Genomic DNA, 22,866 nt, shown 5'->3' with positions numbered 1-22,866 from the left:
AAGTAATTTTACATTCTCTACTTGGACTCTTGTGTTAAATCTTGGATAGTTCTCCAGTAAGTACCTTGTATCTCTCTAACATAAATAAGTTAGATACATACAACCCCCTTTTCTGGGGCAGCCTAAAGCTTGGCTCGTTGACTGTACTATATGCTTGGTTAACATTAACCATAAGTGCTTAGATTCTTGCACACCAATCCTTTGTATAGACAGCAGTTTGAGGTACTGAATGTAAGTATTTGTACCATCTTAGAGGTACAAAGCTGCCATTTCAGCAAGGTGGGACTTTATCCTTTGCCAGCCACACTTCCAGTCAGCTGCATTTTGCCATTGCCACACTAGCAGCACACCTGCTGGTGTGGAGGTCTAGCAGGGAAGGAAGCAGGTTCTTGTGCTTTGGTTGATATTATCTGCCTCATAAAGCAGTGATTCTCCCAATGTGGGCTTGGCCTGGAAAAGGTGTCAAGACATGGGTGGATTTTTATGTTTGATGTTATATTGTGTTTTTATATTAGATGGAAGGCGCCCAGAGTGGTTGGGACAACCCAGTCAGATGGGCAGGGTACAAACTATTAGTATTAGTATTATTGGTATTATTAATGCTAGAAGAGCTTTTAGAGGATTCTCTCTGGATTTGTGAGGATGGCTGCTTCTCCTCTGACTGCTTTGATGACCTGCTTTGTTCTAATGGTGTTCTATATATGGTTTTAGGACAGAGATAGCCAGTGTGGTGCATTCCAGATATTGTAGACTACAGTAGTCATAATCTCTTACCATTTGTGCCATGTAGCTGTGGCTGATGGGAGTTGGAGTCCAAAACTTTTGGAGGGCACCACATTGCCTGTTCCTGTTTTAGGAAGTATCAGATATGGCTTGCTATCTTTTCTAATGCTAGTAATCAGTTAGTTCCGCAGTCCGCAGATTTTTGTGATCACCAGCAAGTTGCATGTACATTACTGTATGCAAGGATCTCCGCACACCCAGCTGTGGAACAGACTTAATAATGCTGGATTTGGGGTGAGGGTAGAATACAGAATAAGCTCACGAAGGTGGCATAAGCTCAAGGTTTGGGAGACACTGGCATAGGACTTGAGAGGCTATTGAAAATGAGTGGTTCGTCTGCTCTTATTGTCAGGCATTAATCAGATTTCAGTGGGGCAGGTTTTAAGTACAGTATGTCAAAGTAGCAAATCTGTAGGAAAATGTCCAAAATGATGTGCTTAGAAAACTGTTGAAAAGTAGATGCTCTTAATAGTTAATCTGAAGAATGCTTAGGTGCACTGCTTCATGGGTTGTTAAGTTTAAGTGATATGCTGATCTTGTTGGACCATATGCTGACTGGGCTTGTCTAGGAGAGTGTGGAACTAAAAGGTTACAGATTAATTAGGCCGTAACCTGTGCTGTATATTGCTGAAAACAACACTGCTTTGTTGTTATGTTGGCTACTGCAGCAGCTTGCATCATTCATAGATTCCTCCTCCTTCAGAAGTAAGAGTGCATACAATGTACAATTCCATGAATTGAACAGTGTGTTTGTTTGATTTGATATATCTCGTTTTGTAGTAAGAAAAGGCTCTCAAAATGGCTTGCATAAGATTTGCACAATATAGTCACATTATAGAATCACAGTATTTTGAAGTATAGTCCATGTTTTTAATTTTATTGTTCCCTTCAGAAGCTACAGTAAACATGTCTAAATAAAACATTGGACTAGATGGAATTAGCATCAAGAGTTAGAACAGATGAGCCTACCAGCCTATGTCCTTGGCTTCTTATGTTCCCATTTTATACATGCATTGGAAGTTGGATGGGGAGAATTATGTTTGGTCTAGCATTTCAGAGTGAACCAGCCTATTTTGCCATTCTTGCACTGATACATGAATCAGAACATTGCATACTTTGCCATATTTTGCAGTGCAGTTTTGGTTCAGAAAAATACACACAAAATGCATATTGTCAATGCATTTTAGTGCAGTTTTTTTTTAAAAAAAGAATGGACTTATGATTGAATACATATGAAAGTGATACTGACTGGGAAAAGACTGATCTTTCAATCACTAATTGAAAGGTGCTCAAGGCAGGCATCCAAAGCAGGTCTGGATCTGGTTGGTGGCTGGATGGGAGACCATTTGAAATCTGATGTGTTCATTATTTTTTAATTATTATTTATTTCATTTGTGAACACTTCCCATGACACACCCCAAAGCAATTTACAATACAATAAAAACATGTGGAGCAATTGCTTGTATAAAACACACCAGAACAGTTACATGTATAAAACTTTTATTATAAAACTTTTATAATAAAAGCAATTAAAACCGCATATATATAAACAATTTAAAGCACCAGCAGATACATAAAAGCAATTTATGTCCAATACGGGCAGAACCTGGCAGCAGCAGAAGCTGGGAGAGAGACATGCTTGATTTCTGCTAGAATCCAAGCTTGTGACTATGGGAGAAACAATAAATTTTGGGGTGTTGTTAATGCTGTAAGCCTCTCCAGCTTATGTTCAGGTTGCATATATGTGTAAATAAACCAAATACCCTAAAGACACCACAGTCTCTGCTGTCTCTTATTTCCAGGAAACCAAGCCTTGGGTAAGTGCATGGAACCCCTGCCTGGAATCTCTCACTGCTTGAAAATTAGGGTAGTGTATAATAGTATTTCCTTCTTCTTCATTTTAACGTATCTATATGGGTGGTTGGTTGGTTGGTTGTAAGTTGCTTTGAGATGCCTTTGGCAAGAAATAGTGGCTGATCACTATTTTTTTTAAAGATAAAATACAGATACCAAAAGGAAAAAAGTCTTCTCTCAGATGACTTTTTGAATAATGAATGCCTTGTATGTATGTCATACAGGGGGAAAAGGTGGGATATAAATAATGTACTCTCCAAATCACAGTAAACACAGCCACATTATCTCAGTATATAGTCTTAATTTTGTGTTCAGGTGAAGATGCCAAGTTATATGCACCCTTCATACTCCTAAAAACATCTGGCTTGTTGTCTTCTTTTTGGTATTATGAGAACTTTTCTGACAGAAAAAAAGTGTTTATCCAGAAATTTAGTCAAAACTTACAAGTGGTTGCTTGAAATGTATGCTGTTGAATGGTGTGATGTGGGCTAAATGTTACTACACCAAAGAGACACCTACCTGCTTGCATATGAATGAAAAGTTGGGTAAGTGTCTAATAGAAGGGCACAGCTTTTGGTTTGTTGACCTTCTCACATGGAAACATAGATACTTACAGTGGTTATAGAATAGAAAATCCTTTTCTGCTTACAATATGAATTAATTTAACAGCAGGAAATAATAATAAACTGAAAGGGGAAAAGTTGGCTTGATTTTGAAGCAACTGTTCTATTACTTCAAAGTGGCATAAGTTGTTTAAGATGCTGAAACAGCCATTTATAAATCTGAAGCAAGTGTAGACATGCAGTCTTCTTCCAGACAAATTATATTCATTCATGTTCTTAAGGTTGAAGATGAAATTTAGAGACCACACAACCAGCCTGTGTTTAGCTTTTGTGTTGAAAGATGCCAAATACTTAAAAGTGCAGCGTTTCCATAGGCAGAGTTTCTTTTGTACTCGCAGACGATGGAGCCTCAAATTCCAGAGGCATTACATGGGTAGTTTTAATGAATTAGTGTCTGGTTTTCCTGCAGCTGATGTGACAAGCAGCTTTATAAGCTGCTTCCCATCGATCCCTGCTTTCCAGCTCTTTTGTGTCTTCTGCTTGGAGGAAAACGATGAAGAGCTTGGTTTCTACAGTAACTACTGCCTGCAGGCAGATTTCTTTCAGGGTTCCTTTCAGTCTGTGCAAGGATGCTGTGTTTGGTTTCTTTAGAGCTCTTTTCTTTGGTAGTCTTGGAGGTTTAAATTTTATATGGTTTAATGTTGCAAAGTATGGTAGGATTTGTAATTGCAAGTGAAGTATGTTTTCCAGAAGTGGCTTCAATTGGTGTTAGTTGCTGTTGGCCTGAAATTATTTTTATTGAAAAATTGGTATAAGCTAAACTTGTGGGGTGTCAATGCTTGTAAAAATAAATACATATAGTGTAGGGAGGAAATTTGGTCCAGTCTATGGAGAGGTTGGTTGTCCATCTTATTTTCAGTCTAAATAAGAACTCTGTTGGATCACTCCAACTCTCCATCTAGTCCAGCATTCTGCTTCCAGAGGCCAGATGTTTCTAGGAAGCTCACAGTTAGGGCTTCAGTTAGGGCTACCCTTCCCTGCTGCCTGTCCTCAACATCTGGTATAGTGCCTCTGAACCTGAGTCCGTTTGCTTGTCATAGAATCATAGAATTGTAGAGTTGGAAGTGACCCTGAGGGTCATCTAGCCCAACCCCCTGCAATGCAGGAATCTCAACACATGGTCCCCCATCCCATTTGAAACCATTCACAACCCTGCTGGCTTTGCAAATGTGCTAGCAGCTTTATTGTTGCACCACTAGGAAAATATAGCTAATATCTTTTTATAGACTTCCACAATTTTGTCTTAATTCCCTTTTAAAGCCATCTGACACAGTATTACCATTGCCGTAGTTAAGCACTGTGAAAAGCATCCATCTTGAACCTACCCTGATTCACTGAGTAACCCAGAGTTCTAGTACTATGAGAAGGAGATTTTTTTGGGGGGTTGGGTATGCTTTTCATTATTTGTTACCTTCGTAGGTGTTCCAATCACTGGATTGTTTTGGTTTCTGATTTCTGTACCTTTGTAACTGTGTAATATATATTGGAGATATCCTTTGAAATATTCAGATAAGAAAGCTATTTTGTGTGAATGTGTATGTATTTATATTATTGACTAATGTGGATAACGATTAATTATAGCTAGGCCTATGTCCCTGAAAGAGCAGATTTCAAAATGTATCAGGAATAAAGAACACAGCATTTCTATACAGTTATTTCTTCCTCCACCCCATGACATTCAACTGTTTGAAGCAGCCCCTGGTTGTCAGAGTTATTTCAGCTGAACAAGTTGGTTGGAATCCTGCCATACTGTAGGATCACAACTTGCACACATTTAACTTGCACAATCACAGTTCTATGCGCTTGGCAGCTGGACAGCTGATATCACACAAATTAAATGTATGCGAGGCGGAGAGTTTAAAAGCTGTTTGCTTGCTGAATTTTCCTGCATGGAAAAAGCTTTTAATTTCTCAACCTTGGACTCTGGGAAACTCTTGTGTGGGCTATGGATGCTTTTGCAATATCTCAGGTGACCCTGTGAGATCTCACACTGGCTCTGGCAGGTAAGATTTTTCATGTAGAAGTGGTTCTAGGGGGTTGTTCTGACTAGATGTGATTTCAGTTTTACACACTACCCCTCCACCCAGAATATACTATGTACAGACGCTATGTACTGTATTTTGAAATTTTCTCCAGAAACTAGAGAAAAGGACAGTAACCAAAAAAAAGAAAGAAAAAGAAGAGTTCTTGAGGTTTTAAATGTATGCCCTTTTATGAAGTATGGATCGTTTCCTAACCAATTTTAGGTCAGTGTGTAGGACTAAGGCTTTTGATTCAAACCTAGCTTTTCATGATACTATGCTATTTCTGTGAATGCTAGTTTTGGTCTTTATATGTGTGTTCAGTTCTCTGTGTTAAGACTTTTTTAAAACTGCAAATAGTAATTGCTCATTTTGTAACCTGAAATAACACTTTACAATTAACATTTTATTAGAGTAAAGTAATACTGATGAAATTATGCAAATAAAAATTTATACTCTTCCAATTAATAAGTGCATTTTGTTTTTATTTTGCAGATGTACATTCAGGTTTCCCAGCACAAACATCAAGATAACATTTACAGCTTTATCCAATGAAAAAAGAGAAAAACAGGAGTCCCCGCAGTCCCCAGTGAAACCTGTGCAACCCCAGATCTCTCCCCTAACAATAAACATTCCAGACAACATGGCTCACCTGATCAGCCCTCTCCCTTCTCCCACAGGAACCATCAGGTATTTAGACATTGTGATACTGCATGCACAATTAATATAGGACCACAGAATTTAATACGAAGTAATACATCACTTGAAGTTTTCATTTGTGCAATAAAACCTGGAGCTCAGCTCAACTTGGGAATAAACTGTAGACTTGCACGTTCTCTTCAGCCACCTAATTGTGCTGGTCTTACTTGAATTTACAGTACTATGGATCGCTCAAGGCCAAACTAGAGGTGATGGTTTCAGACACATATTTTTCATTGTGGGTTTGCCCCAGTTATATATAAAGTAGGTAAGAGAGGATGCCCTTTGCTTACCTTGATAGTACGCCCATGGGGCAAGACAGTACCATGGAAAGCTCCAAGTGAGCAAACCAACTACAAAAGCTATGGTTGAACTAAATCCTTTTATGTCTGCAGATCAGCTTCCAAAGCACTTTCTCTTCCTTAAGGTGTAGAAGACCTTAAAGCAGCAGGACTCTTAGCTTGAAGCCCAGCATTCTTCCTTTCCCACTCATAACACTTTTCTCTGGGCTAACTGCCTGTAGTGATGGGTGGGCCAACATGGTGATTCGGGTTCCTGTCATGAAGAGAGTTACTTCCTTGGGTGGGTTCAGGCTTTTGAGTTTCAGGCTCTGGAGGATCCAAGCCAAGTATTTCTGGTTCAAGGGTGCCAGATCTAAACCACTGTGGCCTGGGCCAGTCTCCAGCACCTTTACTTTTGGTGCTGCTAGTTTGATGGATTAGGAAGACGCTAACAAGAGTGTGGGTGCTGACAGATGGTTCAATTTTAAGAGGAAGAGAGGCATGCTGGTGAGTGGTGCTGAATACCTTCCAGGATCACTTGACTTCCTGCAGCCACTACCCTCCAGTGCTTTTTCTCCCAGCCAGGCTTGCTTCTGTTACTGGAGCCTGGCTGAGAGAACAATTGGAATGGTTGTGAGCAGGGAGTTTTAACAGTGGATGTGGAAGGAAGGTTCTGCAGTTCCCACTCACATGCCCCCTTTGCTCCTAAACTACATGATTGGGGGAAATCTGCATGTAAAAGGAGAGGTCTGTTGTGTCTAGTTTGGCTTTCAATATGTGAGTGTTTAGAAACTGTCAGACTTGGAACATTTTGTGAACCAATGATTCATACCTGCTGGGATTCCTGGGAACATTAGATTGAGTTTAAGAACCATGATAAATGTTGACTATGTAGCAACCTAATAGCTGGTTTTATATGGGTGGTGGGCATGCTCAAAGTCACTTAACAACATGGACCATCTCTCTAATAAGCCATCTTTATTTATTTTGTTTGAAGCTTATACATATTTTGTTGAGTTGTATTGATAATTCAGTTAATTAAAATGTGGGAAAATTCATCTGATATTTTTTATAGCAGCTATTTTTTTGCCTCCAATAAGTGCTTTCTCTCTAGTAGGGAATGGTTGACTAAGATGTGAAAAATTGCTGAGACGAAAAGTCTTAACAGCACAAATGCAAAGGTGTTTCTGTTTATATAATGGTCAGCCAACACCTCACAAACAGGTGTTTCTGTTGTGTTGACTATCTTAATCTCTATGAATTCAGTTAAGCAATTGCATGAGTCAAACAACACAACTGAACTTCCCCGTCTTCCCTGTACCCCCAAATCTACTCTGGAGATTTGAGGGGGAAGCACATGGGGGAGGAACAGAAGGGAAATTCCACTGTGTCATTCTGTTTAAGCAGTGACTTAGTTGGATGCAATGCAATGCTGTGTTTTATGGTAACACTTTCAAAAAGAAAATACTAAAATCAAAAGTATTAGATTAAGAAAAGTATTAGTTCCAGCTTGCATGTCCTTCTTGTTTTTGTTCTGTGGGATTTCTCAGTGTCCCTGACCCTCAGTGCCTTCTCCAGTTGGAGGTTGGGTTGGGATGTGGGAAAATGTCTGCCACATCCCTGCCCTGGGTAAGTTTTGAGACCCTAAAGTAGGAGAAGGGGATGAGATGGCAGAGGACTCTGGTTCCTTGCAAGAGCTGAAAGTGATCGCTTGTATGGTCTTGATCCTTTGTGAGCGTTCACTTGGAACACTTGCAAAGAATTTATCTCTTTTGGGGAGAAAAGTTGGGTATACAGGCATTTCTAATTGCAATTTAACTAAATCATTTTTACCAAGGATGGAAAGGCAATTTGGATGTCATTTGCAAAATATTTTAAGCAGCTAGAATGTGCAGAGTACATTTAAGAATATTTAAGTTGGTTTTGCACCACAAAGGTGGCAAAACTGTGACTTGAGCTGAGACTTTGGAATCATGATTTGTGTGTAGTAGTATGTTCAGTGAAAAATGTGTGTGGTTGATTTTAACTCAGACTGCCGTGTCTACAACAAGTAATGAATCAAAATGCTTCTGTAGATCTATTACAGTTGTCTTTGTGTTGCCTAGAGTATGTGGGCTGTATCCAATGAAGTCATTGACTTTAAAGGATCATCCCTGTTCATGCAGTAGAATTTCCCCTGCCTTGCCTTTCCCCATGTGCTCCTGTGCACCCCACATACCTTTTCTGGGTTTCTTCCCAGTCCTCCAGAGCAGATTGTAGGGAGGAGAGGGAGGACTTTTCAACTTTATAGCATTAAAAATAGTATTCAAAATAACTTCGAAAACATTACAAGGCTTTTCAGCTTTACAGCATTAAAAATAATAGTCATGGCTGCTTTGAAAATTTTTTAGGAAAGGCACTACATTATAAATGCTGAAATCTAAAGAATTGTCCATGCAGCATTCTGTGCACATGCTGTGACTTATGTGTGTGTTCCCAACTCCTCTTCTTACCACAATCTCTCATCACTGCCCTGCCTCCGAAAAAGCTACTCCTGGAGGTCATGGGGAGCTGGAGTGGCAGTGAGGTTCTGTAGCTAAAATGAGACTCACACGGTGTGGTTGCTTACAGGCACCCTGGAGTTTTATTTTAAATTACATTTTTGTGCATGTGTTATTTTTGGGAAATTATAATACATTACACATTTTATTCCAGTTGCTTTGTCAAAATAAAGCATGTCCAGCAGCTTCTGAGGCACATAAATATAAGATCACATTGGTTGATTCTTGGTATCAAAACAAACATTCTTCCATGCAAATTCTTTCCTATCAGAACAAAACATAAACAACATATCTCAAGAGAAGCAATTGTGACCATATAATCTTTCTCAAGGGAGAACTGACTAGAACTTCTGTGTGTTACCCTGCACATTTATATGAACAAGGTAAAAGGAAGACACAGAGATGCAAATATTTTTCATGGAACTTTCCCCCCCAATGTTGATACCAAACTTCTGTGTTTAAAGACTCAAAATGCATTAATTATGAGAGATCAAGGGTAAATCAGGCTTTTAAGATTCCTCCTTACAGCATCTTCACAGTACTGATTGGAGCTGCATAAATTATTGACTCCAACTATATTACCAGATAAGATCTATATTAAAAACTAAGCTAAATTGGCGAAGGTAAGTTTAAATTGGCTGACTAAAATGTGCCCTTATTAAATGGGCAGCACATGTAAAAATAATAATTATATATAAGTACTTTTTTTAAAAAAACCACCTACACATGGCAGGCACCATCTTAGAAAAAACATTCATTTTCTTTGTTTAACATAAAAAGAATTACCGTAATATTCTAAGACATTATCTTCTATGACATGCACATGTATCATCAAATGACCTTTTGTTCTCTTCAAAACTATTTGTTGTCATAGACAAATTTAATTAATTTAAAATCGCATGCTGTTAATTTCCTTTTAATTGGGTGGAGGCCCTGTTGAGAACCTGTAGGCCAGGGTCAAAATATATATAAATCCCTTCTCCTTTTGCACACAGGAACTTTTAAGCTTTCCACTCCATTAAGTGTCAGCCTCCACCCAGAAAACCCCATCCAAAGGCTGAAGATCCTTTGGAGCAGAATCTCACGAGGGACTGTGAGATTCTGCCTTTCCCCCTGCACATGAAAGGAAGCTCTTTCCACTCACACATGTAGATAGTGTGTTTGGATCTCACCATAGTGTTTGCTGAAAATTAAATGGAAGATTGAGCCATTATGTGGGCTTATTCTCCATCTAATAGCTGGGTTGGCAATAGTTGACTGTTGTCTGGATAGTGATCCTGTTCAGGGGTGGGTGTGTCTTTGTCATGCAGGTGCTTTTCTAAAGCTGATTTGTTTATCAGTTGTACATTTTAGAAGTTATATAGTCAACATTTTGAATGCTTTTAAAAAATTAAGTTCATTCTGAAAACTTCCACAAATAAAGTTGATAGGTATTCAGTTTGAAATGCTGAAATAGGCCTATAAGCCAGTACTATTGTGGGCATGCAGCAAAACAGACTTCGAGAGCCAGTGTGGTGTAGTGGTTAAGAGCGGTTGTCTCGTAATCTGGGGAACCGGGTTCGCATCTCCGCTCCTCCACATGCAGCTGCTGGGTGACCTTGGGCCAGTCACACTTCTTTGAAGTCTCTCAGCCTCACTCACCTTACAGAGTGTTTGTTGTGGGGGAGGAAGGGAAAGGAGAATGTTAGCCGCTTTGAGACTCCTTAAAGGGAGTGAAAGGCAGGATATCAAATCCAAACTCTTCTTCTTCTTCTTCTTCTTCTTAACAACTGTAGCTCAGGAGTCAGTTGGTTCCCTTTTCTCCACAGGTTGATCTTTTGTGTCTGTTGTATTATGTGATCTAACAAAGTTTTTGGTATTGTTCATTGTGAAGAATAAACAAATTATATGTTTACTTATATCATCCTTTTTTGAAATCTTTTGGATTGGTTTACTGCCCTTCTCACCATTGCCCACTATATCCTGAAGAGGATTTAGATCATTGTAGCGTTTCTTTTGTAACTGGTGTGCATTACTGGTGTGTCCTCAGCTACCTCAAATCTAATCTACTGAAGATAGGGATATGCACCTAAAACAATTCTTTGCATTCCTAAAGTTACCATCCTGAATGTAGTTCCTCATTTGATCTGACTGTAGGCTCTGGACACATGTGAGAGATTTGCCTACGTGTACAGATATCTATTCCAAACTAATATGTGACAGTTGGCACCTATATGCAATCACTTCCATATTTAACAAGCAATCCTGGCATCTAGCAAGATTGCCCGATTGCAGCCTGGAGACTCTTCTGTCTCTTTACAGTCTTGCAGTCATGCAGGAGGATGCAGCTGTGGCATTAAAAACCAGGATTTGGACCACTTTACTGCTAAAACAATAATTACCTCCCTCCCTCAACCTGTCAAGCCTCCCATGTGCTGTTGGAAGATGTTGCTTGAAGACCTCGCAGCTTCCAAGTTGAAACGAAGGCTGGCTGCTCTTCTCACTTGCTAGAGGGCAGCACCACACTTTTTGAAAAACTAGGTAGAATCAAACATTTCTTGACCTTAAGAGGGATTGTTTTCTCTATATTGAGAGCACGTGAGACTTCTGCCAAGATGTTAACATTTTCCTAATCTAATAGTAACAGGAAAGTAAAGCCTGCTTCTTCCCATATGTCACTCACTACTGCCTTCATTGGTGAGTGACCCCTCTCTTTTCCCCTCAAAAAGAGCATTCAGATTTGTGATGTAACCACTGTTTACATGGAGTATTTTCATCAAGGCGTCAGTGAATTGGCAAATTTAGCCTCCATATCTTTTTCCAAGCACTATGTCCTATAAGAGAAACTGGATTTGACAGTGTGATCTTTTTACCCAGGCTTTGTCAAGGCTCTTTGTCTCACCACATTGAATTTTGTACTCCATGTGTTTCAACTGAGCAGTTTCTTGTCCTACTTGTGTAGTTCTACATTTTGAGATGCCACATTCTTGTTTAAGGCTTGTCCATCCATTTTCATATATACTGTTGTAGACACAAGTAAAGCACTAGACTCTGAAGAACAGTTTTCTATAAATGTTTACATGTAAGTTCAATTCCGTTCGAGAAACATCACATTCATAAAATAGCGGTTAATGTTATCTTTATGAAAGAGATCCCAGTGATCCCTTCCCCCATAACTACTAAAGTTCACAATGCTGAGAGACTTATAAGGGTTATTGTGGAAATGACTGAGGTTCTTAATTGCATGATTTATTTTGTAACCAGGGGTGTTTGATATTTTTAATTTGTGGGTGGATATACTCTGTAATGGATATACTCTTCCTATTCTACAGTGCTGCAAATTCCTGCCCATCTAGCCCTCGTGGTGCAGGTTCTTCAGGGTACAAAATGGGCCGTGTAATACCATCTGACCTACATCTAGTGGCTGACAATTCACAGTCAGAAAATGACAAAGAAGCATCTGGTGGAGATAGCCCAAAGGTAAGTTTGATTGGAATCAATATTGTAACATTGATTCTTGAGTTCTGTGTTACACTAATGGAAATGTATTGGTTGGAAAAAGCAAAAGTAGCAATAATAACTATATGTGGTTTAGTAGTTTGAAATAGAAAACAACATGTATCCTGTATATCTGTGCTGTATTTAGTTTGGATGCTATAGAATGCTAAGAAAGTATCATAAATCTAGAAGATTATACTTTCACAATTTTCTTTTTTGTTGTCAAGTGATTTTCTAAAATATCTTTCAAATTATATCCATTCTGTGTGTTGGAATATTGAAAATGCTAAAGCCTATAAAAGTTAGTTTCAAAACGGAAAGGCATCAAATATGCAACCACAGAGTCAAAGGCAATGTAGGCAATGTAGTCCAACTCTCTGCTTGATGCAAGAAATCCAGAGCTAGAACATCCTCAACAGATGGCTGTCTAGCTTTTGCTTGGAGACCTTCAGTGAAGAAAAGCCCACTACCCCTCCTAGATCTGCCCACTTGGAGCAATAGAGAGCAAGTCATTGTCCTCTTCTGTGTGACAGCCATTCAGGTATCTGAATGAGTGCTATCTTGTTACCCCTCAGTCCTCTCTTTTCCAGTCTAATCATGCCAAGTTCTTTCAACCTTTCTTTATAATAATAGGACTTGTTTTCCAAAGCAGCAGCTGAACTCATTCCAATATGTCTATATATCATGGGAAGTCACTGTTCTGAGCACTTCTGTACTGGATCATTCATTCATTCATATTTTGTTCGTTTTAAAAACATCTCAGTACACCATAGTAATGTAGTTTAAAGTTGTGGGTGCTGTATTGACAAGCTTGAGTGTGTGCACGCTAATGGAATTTTGATGTCTGGAAACCATCCTATGAGGAATGCTTGAAAGAGCTGGATCTGTTTAGCCAAGAAAAGAGAAGATAGCAGTTTTCAATATTTGAAGGACCGTCATGCAGAAGATGGGGCAGACCTGTTCTCTGTTGCTCTAGAGGGCACTACTGCAAACGATCGATGGAAACTGCAGGGAAGTAGAATGCAGTCTGCTAAACATTGCAGAAACTTTCTACTGGCGAGCGCTATTTGATCATGGAATATAACTGTCTGAAGAGGGCTTTTATTTGCAGGAGGTTTTTAAGCAGAGACTTGATGGTCAGCTGTCAGCTATGCTATAATGTAGTTTTATCCTACGTTGAGTGGGGGGCTGACTTCCAGTGTGTCTTCCAGTTTTGTTATTAATATGGATATGGTGTTCCACTTGAGATTGAATAATAATAGTGCAGAATAATATGGAATGATTACTTTCCATGACTTGGAAACTATGGAAACTATTAATGTAGCATATATTCACATTAGCCTTTTTTGTATCACACTGTTGACTCAAGTTCCACTTGTGATCAACATCAGTCCCAACTCGCAAACACATAATATCTCCCAATGCAAATCTATTCCAGAATTGTCTGATATTTTCAAGCTTTATTGTAATACACAACTGATGTATTTCTTACGTTACTGAGTGGATAAGCTGCTGTAGAAAACTTTACTGTATTTATTTTCATCTTCTTTTATAGGATGACTCAAAGCCACCTTATTCCTATGCACAACTAATAGTACAAGCAATTACGATGGCACCTGATAAGCAACTTACACTAAATGGAATTTATACGCACATAACTAAAAACTATCCTTACTACAGGACAGCAGACAAGGGCTGGCAGGTAAATATAACTAGTATTGTTTTAAGTAAAATAAACAGAAAACAACTTAGTTTAGTTACTACTTCAGACACTTCAGCCCCCCTCCTGCCCTGGTTATATGTTTAACTTTGTGAAATAGGTTTTTGGAGCTTTGAAAACGATTAGCTGTTTCAGTAACCTAAAATGGTACACTGGTTCTTTCAGTAAAACTAACCCTTTTCCCATGACCCTTTTCCACATAGAAAGGTTAGTAAGGGATGTATTTGTAGTAATGGATGAGGGTTTTTCAAAATTGTAATTGAGAAATGAGAAATCCCTAAATGTCTGGTAGATGAATGTTATGTATGTATGTATGTATTTATTTATTTAATAAAATTTATACATCACTTGATTGTAAAAAACCTCAAAGCAGTTTAAGTAGGAGTCACAAATTCTGTGCCAGCTTCTCCAAATGCTATTTCCAGAAACCCCCAAACTGGATTACTTATCCTCTTCATCTAATAAAACCAACTTGAACATGTGCTTTAGTTTTTATAATGTAGTCTGTAGGGCAGCTACAGTGGTGCCCCGCAAGACGAATGCCTCGCAAGACGAAAAACTCGCAAGACGAAAGAGTTTTCCGTTTTTTGAGTCGTTCCGCAAGACGAATTTCCCTATGGGCTTGCTTCGCAAGATGAAACGTCTTGCGAGTTCTTGTGAGTTTGTTTCCTTTTTCTTAAAGCCGCTAAGCCGTTAATAGCCGCTAAGCCGTTAATAGCTGCTAATAGCCGCTAAGCCGCTAATAGCCGTGCTTCGCAAGACGGAAAAACCGCAAGACGAAGAGACTCGCGGAATGGATTAATTTCGTCTTGCGAGGCACCACTGTATTGTTAGGTTGCAGAACTTGGGATATTCCAGTATAGCCTGGAGAGACACAGGGGATGGGAGAGGAAAAGAGGCAGGAATTTTTAAGGAGGAGGAAAAAAGAGGACACGGAATGGGAGAGAAACAGTGAAGTTTGAGGAGAATTCTTTATTACCAAAATCCTTGCCCATCCTCGTGTATTTGTTCATGCCTGAATAGCATATGTTGCCTGAATATTTCCAAGCTTTTTAAAAGGAAAATTCATGTTTTGGTTATTAAGAAACTAGAAGGCATTGTTCAGTACATCCTAGGAGTGTAATGTGAAGAGCTTGAAAGATCAAGTCAGGGAAGGCCACTAGAATGTCAAATGACTTTTCAGCATGTAAAATTTAAAACTGCTGTACTAAGCAAAATTTGAAGTATTTCAGGTGACAGAAGGTAAAAATACAGTTGAAGCACCAGGAAAAGGCAAAACCATGTGTTAAAGAGGGAGAAACTGCAAGACCTAAATATGTGGGGCTATATTAGTGATAGTTCCACCGCTGAAAAAGTTGGTTATGATGGAAGGGTGACTGCTGTCAAACGAATATGTGGTGACTGGAGACTGGTTTCACAAGGAGCGGAAACCTTTGCATTAGGCCATATTCCTGCTTGATGCTGAAGAGATGGATGATTTCTATATATTTTTTATATTCCATAGAATTCAATTCGTCACAATCTCTCTCTGAATCGTTATTTCATCAAAGTACCACGTTCCCAGGAAGAACCAGGCAAAGGCTCCTTCTGGAGGATAGACCCTGCCTCTGAAAGCAAATTAATAGAGCAGGCTTTTAGGAAAAGGCGGCCGAGAGGAGTACCTTGCTTTAGAACCCCACTGGGACCTCTCTCTTCTAGGTAAGGAATCAAAGTTGGGGGTTTAAAAATACACTTTCAGAGGCTTCACCTTAAGTGTGACTCGTTCTGCTGGGCATAGGGTAACCGCAGTCCTAAGTGATCGCAATGTTGTTAGAGCTAGATGTATAACAATTATAAAGGACTTTTCCTAAATAGAGAATGGGTGTTCATTGTAATTGACTGCACTAAGGAGCCATTAAAATTTCTTCTTGAGGAGACTTGGTGGGTTTTGCTTCATACTAAGGATCTGTTGCCATTTTGGGGGCTTGAAATCCCCCCCCCCAAAGTTTAGGCTGGCTAGTAATGTTGTTCCTTCTCAGTTTTAGCCCTTTCGAGTGCATTGCATTTCTCAGTTACCTCAAAACAATAGCTGTGGAGGGCTAGATTCACACAGTGCAGGTAATGTAGTGTCACAAGAATCGACTTTCACACATTGAATGTTGTCAGTTTGCATTATTAACATAACACCTGCCAAGCTGCCCTCTTGCTCCACAGTTGCTGCTCAGGGATAATGCCCAGCAAGGGCACACTCTTCTTTCCCTTCAATCTGTTCACTCTTCTGTAGTAGCTAGCTAGCTAGCAAGCAAGCAAGCAAGCAGCTCTTTTGACTGCATTTTTTTAAACCATTGGCTTGCCCCATGGCTTGAGCCTTCTGGAGAAGTATCCATTTACCTTTTGGACCTAACCCACTCTGCTTAAATCTGGGTGTGTATAATGCATTATATAATATTTTAAATGGGTGACACCCAGCCATGCTCCCCCAATTGTCCAATGAATTCTGCTTGTACAATGGGACTTCTTTCACCCCTCCCCCCAAAATCTTCCCTTGTTCCACAGGGATTGTATTGGTGGCGCAGGGGGCAGAAACGTAAGCACAGATTTTGAAAGTTTTCCTTAAGAGCTTCATGTGTTCCATCATTTAACTAAAATTCATAGTGGCTAGGCATGCATTTCCGAATAGAACATGAACAGTTAGTAGTTTCCTAATAGGGAGAATACTCTGGTGCTGCTTAAACCAAGATGGAAATCACAGAAATATAAATTTTTAACAGTTCCATTCATTTTTTTAGGTATTGCCTCAAAAATGATGTATCTAAAAATATTTAAAGCAGATCCTGTGTGTTAGAGAAGTAGGGAAATCCAAGGAGAACGTATATGACAGAGTAACAAAGATCAAGGTATTTGAGTTAGGGAATTCCATACCTTTTGATTGTCTAGGGTGCCCGTGTGCCTGCCAGTGTCTGCTTTGGTGGGCACACAGGGGTTTCAGCACACTGAACCTCTAAATTAAGGCATGCTGAATAACTCATTCATTTTTATTGACATTTATTTCAATGCCCCCCACATCCTACTCCTTGTTCTGTGCTACTATAGCAACCATAGTCTGCTTTTGAATTACCTCTGCAAAAGTCTGCGAAGTCAGGAATTGGTAGTACTTCTCAGTCAAAGAGCTCCTCCTTGTGGAAAGTATATGTATTAAATGGTTTTTGAGGCTGACTACTCATCGTAGCTGTCAATTCTCAATCTGAAAGTGGCTGCTTTTGTTCTTCATTTGCAGAAGTGCCCCAGCTTCCCCTAATCACTCTGGAGTGTTATCTGCTCACTCGAGTGGTGTGCAGACCCCAGAGAGCCTGTCAAGGGAAGGGTCACCTGTCCCAATGGAACCTGAGCCGAGTACTATCCAGCCAAAATTAGCAGTAATACAAGAAGCACGATTTGCACAGAGTGCCCCAGGTGAAATATTCATATAGTGTTCATGTATTTAATATGCATATTAAAACTGTACCAAACTAATGGAAAGTATAATGTAGGCTTCACTTCAAAAGCCAAGTTTGTTTACAGAAAGAAATTATGAATGAATATTAAAAATATAAGTACTCTATGCTTTGTGAAGGGCTAATAGAACCCCCTTTTCCAAATACTTTTAAGATTTATGAGTTGGGGTTGAATGGAATTGTCATGCTGAAATTATGACAATTGATGGTGCTGGGTGGGGTTGATGGAAGTTGGGAGTCTAACAACTTCTGGATTTCCCCAATGCTGTGTTAGGTCTCCAAAGGGGAAAGCAAACCAAATTGTTTCATAGGAGCACAGAGATTACACTGGTGACCTCCTGCAAAATGTGCTCAAGCCACTGAACTACGGATCTACAACACTTCAATTTTTTTGTTTTTATTTTGAAATGCAGTTATGTTAACTATTAGTGTTGCCAGTAGTTGCAACCCTCTCCTTGTGGCACAGCAACGTTGTTTTTTTTACTGCTGAAAATAGTGTCAGTAATACTGAACTAACTGGATTTACTCTTAGGATAGCTGAAGGAACTGTTGAAGGAAGGAGTAGGCTTTTTTAAAAATTCAAGTAAACAATATGTTCATAGACTTTTGGAAAGCGGATGATTTAACTAATTTCCCCCCCTTGCCTTTTTTTGATAGGATCACCCTTATCTAGCCAGCCTGTTTTAATTACTGTACAGAGGCAGCTACCACAAACTATGAAACCTGTCACATACACTGTTGCAACTCCTGTGACAACATCAACATCCCAGCAGCCTGTAGTACAGACAGTTCATGTTGTTCATCAGATCCCAGCTGTGTCTGTCACAAATGTGACTGGATTAGCACCAGCAAATACTTTCACTGTAGCTGGACAAGCCGTGGTCACACAGGCAGCGATGGTGGCCCAACCTAAGGGAGAACCTCAAGAGAATGGAGACCACAATGAAACGAAAGGTGAGAATTTGGTTCCGGTTCCCCTTGGAAGTAATACAGTCCAAATTTTTTTTGTATTTGTTGCAAGTAGAGAAAACAACTACATAATACTGATTTCTCTTCAGAAGTGCTAATTTTGATGCTTTAACTATGAATTATTCAGTGCTGTCAAACTTTTATTCTAACAGATTTTTATTTTTATTCCCACCCCCAGTTAAAGTGGAGCCTATACCTGCCGTTAGCCATACAACCATAGGAGCTGCTAGTCGGATCATTCAGACATCTCAGACGGCACCTTTACAGACGGTTACTCTAGTGCAACAGACACCTCTAGGTCAACACCAGCTACCAATAAAAACTGTAACTCAGAATGGAACACATATAGTACCCATCACCACAGCAATTCAAGGTCAGGCCAATACTGGTAAGCATTTGGAGTGGTGTCTTTAGTCTCACAAATTTTCTTTTGTCACAGTGATGTCCAGTATCTGTGGATTCTTGATTCTCAAAATTGTTACAGATTTGTGCTTTAGCTTATTTTGAGGTAACTCCTACCTTGGAAAATTAAGGGGTTTTTTGTTTGTTTTTTAGACTACATCCTTTCTCTTTCACGTTAAGTTAGGAACTGATCTATGATACAAAGAACTGTGTAACTGTGCTGTGCATTTGTATTTCTGGAGGAATAGCTCCCCATCCCAGATAGCAGTCTGCTTTTAAAATCAAAAGGATGTTTCTGTTGAAAGTTAGGGAATTCTTCTGTGGGAGAGTCGGGAACCACCACTAGTTATGCTCAAGGCTTTGGGCATGCCTAAAGTAACTCTTTTGACCCCAGCATTGGTTTGATTCATGGTGTAATTAAGCTTTAGATACCCAATTATCTTGGTGTTGTTTTATTTCTTTCTCTCCCCCCACATGCTGCCCTGAACCTTGAAAATGCAGTTCTTTACAATATATTATAGTTATTTACTCATGCGTTTTTCTTGGTCGTTTCACAATCCTTTGGGACCATCTGCTCCCGGTAGAATATAGACTGCTATCCTATTCACACTTTCTGGCAGTAAGTTCCCTTTATCACAATAATGTTTTTCTTCCTCTTTAGCCATGAGGTCAGCCACTGCAGATATTTTCACCCATGCAAGAACATCCTAGGGTCGTTCTCGAATGTGTGCTGCATCAAGCTTTCATGTAATACTAAAGCCATTCGTGGAATGGGGCTTCCTCTTGCCTTGCCTGCGTTTAATGTATCTCCATTCTTTTATTTTCAGCTGCTGCGAGTCCCCTACACATGTTAGCAACCCATGCATCTGCATCAGCTTCTCTTCCAACAAAACGTCAGAACGGAGACCAGTCTGATCAGCAAGAGTTGAAACGTATCAAAACGGAGGATGGAGAGAGCATAGTCATAGCTGTGAATGTGGAAACTCCACCTGTGGCAGTGAGTGAACAAGGCAGCCAGAACTAGGAACTTAAGAGGAATATTTCTTTTTAGAATGATGCTCCGTGGTGCCAAAAGGAGACATTGAAACACCTAAACTATTGAACATGTTCTCACATGGTGGGGAAAGGGGCCCTGTGACTTCAACTTTCAGCACTGAGAAAAAAAACACAGGTGGCCTTAGAACTCCTTAATTTAAAAATCGAAACCAAACTGTCCAACATCTTGTTCCAGAGGCTGTGACCCCTTTTCCCCCACTCCTCCTTGCCGTTCTGAAGTGACTCTTTATAGATAAGGAGAGATACAAAAGTTGGAAGTCTGCAACTTTAAAAAGCTCTATTGGATTGATTACTTTAAGGATTGAGTATCTCAGTATATCACAGCATGATAAGTACTTCATGTGACTGGATTTCAAACGATTGTATATTCCTCAAAGGGAACAGAGGCAAGGAGCCATTTCCTACATCTTGGCAGCTAGCCTTTCATAATGACCTACCCAATGCAGTTGTTGGTAGATATGCAGTATTTTGTTGTTCACATGTGGAATTAGAAATTTTTGATGTGTACTTTCATTTTATTTTCAAAATAATGGGGTCTTTGACATTTCAAATCACTCCATTTCTACTCCAGAAACTTTGGAATCACACAGTACTTTTCATGTGAAATTTTGTTTGGTAAAACTGAATGTAGGGTTTTTTAACCAATGGAATGATTTAATTTTGTCCTGTTAAAGTTCAGATAAAGCTACTTTGTTACATCTGCAAATTTTCATATTTTAGCAGTTGCCTGATAAAATTTAATCAGATTTTATTACCTTGTGTAGTGATCAAATGCTTCTTTGGGCTTGCATGTTACTGATTAGAAATACAGTGTAAATGAGCCGTTAACTGACGTTCAAGAACTGCTATGATGAATTTGACCAGAGCTGCACTTATCTGTTTCTCTTTCTTGCTACCTTTTGCTGTTTGTTACTTTGTGTTGACTTTGATTGTCCCTGGCTTATTTTTCCAGTCTAAAGTAAAACAAGAGTCTCGCTTAATATTGTGTATGTTTAAAATGGCAGACTGTTCTTCATTTAGAAAAGAGAAAATTCTTTATCACAAGTCCTTTTAAAAAGAGAAAAAAAACTTGTCAGAGGTATATCCAATATTTTTCAGCATAAGCGCCCACCAGTAGAAATTAATCTGATGAGTTTATCTTTAACTTTTGATGTCCTGCACAGACCTTCTGGGGTCTGCATTAAGAGTAGCTGTTGAGGTTTTCTAACAGTGGCTACCATACTATAATAAATGTGGTTTTTTTTAAAGTGTGTGTTCTGCAGTTGAACATTTTAAAGGATACTTCTCAGAGTTGTGATTGTAGAATCCACCTTACATTTCAGAACTGAACTAAAAGCTAAGACTGTTTTTTGTCTTTCATTCACATGCTGTCTTGTCCCTTCATATTAAGGTGAGTTAAAGGTAAAGACTGGCTTGAACCTTTGATTTGCCCTTTTTTGGCAATACCATTATTTATATATATTTTTTCATTTTGAGAAGAATCTGTATTTTCATGATGGACTGAAATGGCTTGGAATGGCTTATATTTAGTCAGTTTTTGAAAACTGTTTATCTGAAGACCAAATATGAGAAATCTGTACCAAGTATCATGTTAACCCACACAGTAGAGCTGTCACAGTGTCAATCTGGATAATACATATTAAAAGATTATGAAAAAATGCTGTACACTAGCTGGATTTATAACAGCCACTATAAGCTGGGTAAAGCAAAAGAATTTATGTAACTGCAGCATTCTACTTTTTCTGCTGTGGTCACTTAATTTAGAAATAATTAAACTGAATTATTGGCAAAACATTTGGTTATAAACCTACTATTTCATGAGTATTAGGCAAACTGCTGCAAGTTTTTGAATAAAAAAATCTGGTGAAATTCTTAAGTCAGTCAAAATTTATTCACACTTGGAAGTTTTCTTATGCACCCAATATAGTCAGTGTAGGACACAGAATCTTGGAGCAAGATTTACATCGCCGTCCTATGCACATCTGTCAGAATGCCATGGTTCCAGGTAAGGGCGCATAGAACGATAGCCTTCAATATAAGAATCTTTAAACTCACCTGCTGTTGACTTACCCCTTCTTCCATGGGCAGGGTACTCTAAAAATGCTTGCATTTCCATTCCATAAACTTGGTTAAGTAATGCTATGCTATTTGAGCACTGGGGAAAGCTTAGATATAACTTTAGAGTGTCAAAATGCCAATTGCCAGGGCTCAGACAAGTGAAACAGGAGGGCATGAGTAGGATAGGCATCGGAAGGAGTAACATAAAGTATTACCAAATACAGAAATTCTTCCCTACCCTGTCTGCCAGTGGTGTCTTATCTTTGCTTGTCTTACTCACTTTCCCTTATTATATGTAATACGTGAAGCTTTTACTTCAGTCGCCTTTGTAAACAAGTAATTGCACAAAAATACTAGGATTTCATTGAAATGTATATTACAGCTCTCTAACATTGCAGCTGTCTCCTTGTGTGACTGCTACTTGAGACCGGTGCTGATATCATTTGCAGAAGAAAATTTCATACAAGTCCATTTTAGGTTTCCGAAGGCACTTGGACCAAGTAGGCAATTGTCTGGATGAAATAGCTAATGCAAAATCAGTCTATCCCCCCCCCCCCCCCGGAGCAATTTGAGTCACATAAGCAAATGCCTGCTAGTTATATCAACATCTGGGTTTATATATTTCCCCAACGGTGTTGCACAGAAAAGGAGCTCTGGGTAATTTCTGAGCAGCATGGCACAGTCTCTTACCATATCAATGTTGTAGTTAGCCGATGTACCTACTAGTGTTTGGATTATACTACCATTACTATAGTTGCTAAAAGTTGTTTCTGCACTGAGCAGTGCTTATTTTTCATCAGAATTTGACTTTCCTTTACGCATGAATTATTGTGATTGTAGCTAGTGTTTTCCATGGCCAAGGCTCAGGTGCAGAGAAATGGCTTATGCATTTAACTATTAATAGCTGTTC

At 39.2% G+C, this 22,866-nt stretch overlaps 1 protein-coding gene across 3 annotated transcripts in view; it reads left to right on the top strand.

Moving 5' to 3' along the window:
- FOXK2 (forkhead box K2) overlaps positions 1-21,767 on the top strand; it is a 32,090-nt gene extending 10,323 nt beyond the window's left edge. For 2 of the 3 annotated variants that reach the window (XM_077924349.1, XM_028717225.2), the window contains 8 exons: positions 5,777-5,971; positions 12,113-12,260; positions 13,834-13,980; positions 15,503-15,696; positions 17,255-17,430; positions 18,129-18,425; positions 18,619-18,828; positions 19,670-21,767. In XM_077924349.1, coding sequence (XP_077780475.1) covers positions 5,777-5,971; positions 12,113-12,260; positions 13,834-13,980; positions 15,503-15,696; positions 17,255-17,430; positions 18,129-18,425; positions 18,619-18,828; positions 19,670-19,866 — 1,564 coding nt within the window. In that variant the 3' untranslated portion in view covers positions 19,867-21,767. The remainder of the gene's footprint in view (positions 1-5,776; positions 5,972-12,112; positions 12,261-13,833; positions 13,981-15,502; positions 15,697-17,254; positions 17,431-18,128; positions 18,426-18,618; positions 18,829-19,669) is intronic. The other variant, XM_028717226.2, reaches the window with a different exon arrangement.
- The last annotated feature ends 1,099 nt before the right edge of the window (positions 21,768-22,866 follow it).

Source organism: Podarcis muralis, chromosome 2 (assembly GCF_964188315.1).
Source record: "Podarcis muralis chromosome 2, rPodMur119.hap1.1, whole genome shotgun sequence".
NCBI classification, from domain to species: Eukaryota; Metazoa; Chordata; class Lepidosauria; order Squamata; family Lacertidae; genus Podarcis; species Podarcis muralis.
Note: the sequence above shows the minus strand (reverse complement) of the source record. Positions and strands in the feature narration are given on the sequence as shown.